This window comes from Phaethon lepturus, unplaced genomic scaffold (assembly GCF_000687285.1).
Source record: "Phaethon lepturus isolate BGI_N335 unplaced genomic scaffold, ASM68728v1 scaffold39483, whole genome shotgun sequence".
NCBI lineage: Eukaryota > Metazoa > Chordata > Aves > Phaethontiformes > Phaethontidae > Phaethon > Phaethon lepturus.
This window is the reverse complement of record NW_010530465.1, coordinates 1,864-2,131: the sequence shown is the minus strand read 5'-3', so window position 1 is coordinate 2,131 and position 268 is coordinate 1,864. Positions and strand designations below refer to the sequence as shown.

At 64.6% G+C, this 268-nt stretch overlaps 1 protein-coding gene across 1 annotated transcript in view; it reads right to left on the bottom strand.

Annotated features, from left to right (window-relative positions):
- Window positions 1-100: 100 nt before the first annotated feature.
- LOC104618631 (ATP synthase F(0) complex subunit C3, mitochondrial-like) overlaps window positions 101-268 on the bottom strand; it is a 1,230-nt gene continuing 1,062 nt past the window's right edge. The window contains exon 3 of the mRNA XM_010284275.1: window positions 101-215. Coding sequence (XP_010282577.1) covers window positions 101-215 — 115 coding nt within the window. The remainder of the gene's footprint in view (window positions 216-268) is intronic.

The window sequence follows — 268 nt, the reverse complement described above, 5'->3', positions numbered from 1 at the left end:
TGGGGGCTCTCCCCTGTCCCCCAGACAGCATTCAAGGCTGGGCAGGGGGACCAGGCACAGTGGGGTGCCAGCTCCATCCCCATCACTGTCACCACCTCTGTCACATGGCGAAGAGGATGAGGAAGGCCACCATGAGGCAGAAGAGCCCCATGGCCTCAGAGAGGGCAAAGCCCAAGATGGCGTAGGAGAAGAGCTGCTGTTTAAGCGAGGGGTTCCTGTGGGGAGAGGAGAGGCCGGTCAGCGGGGGGGGAGCCAGGCCCCATCCCCC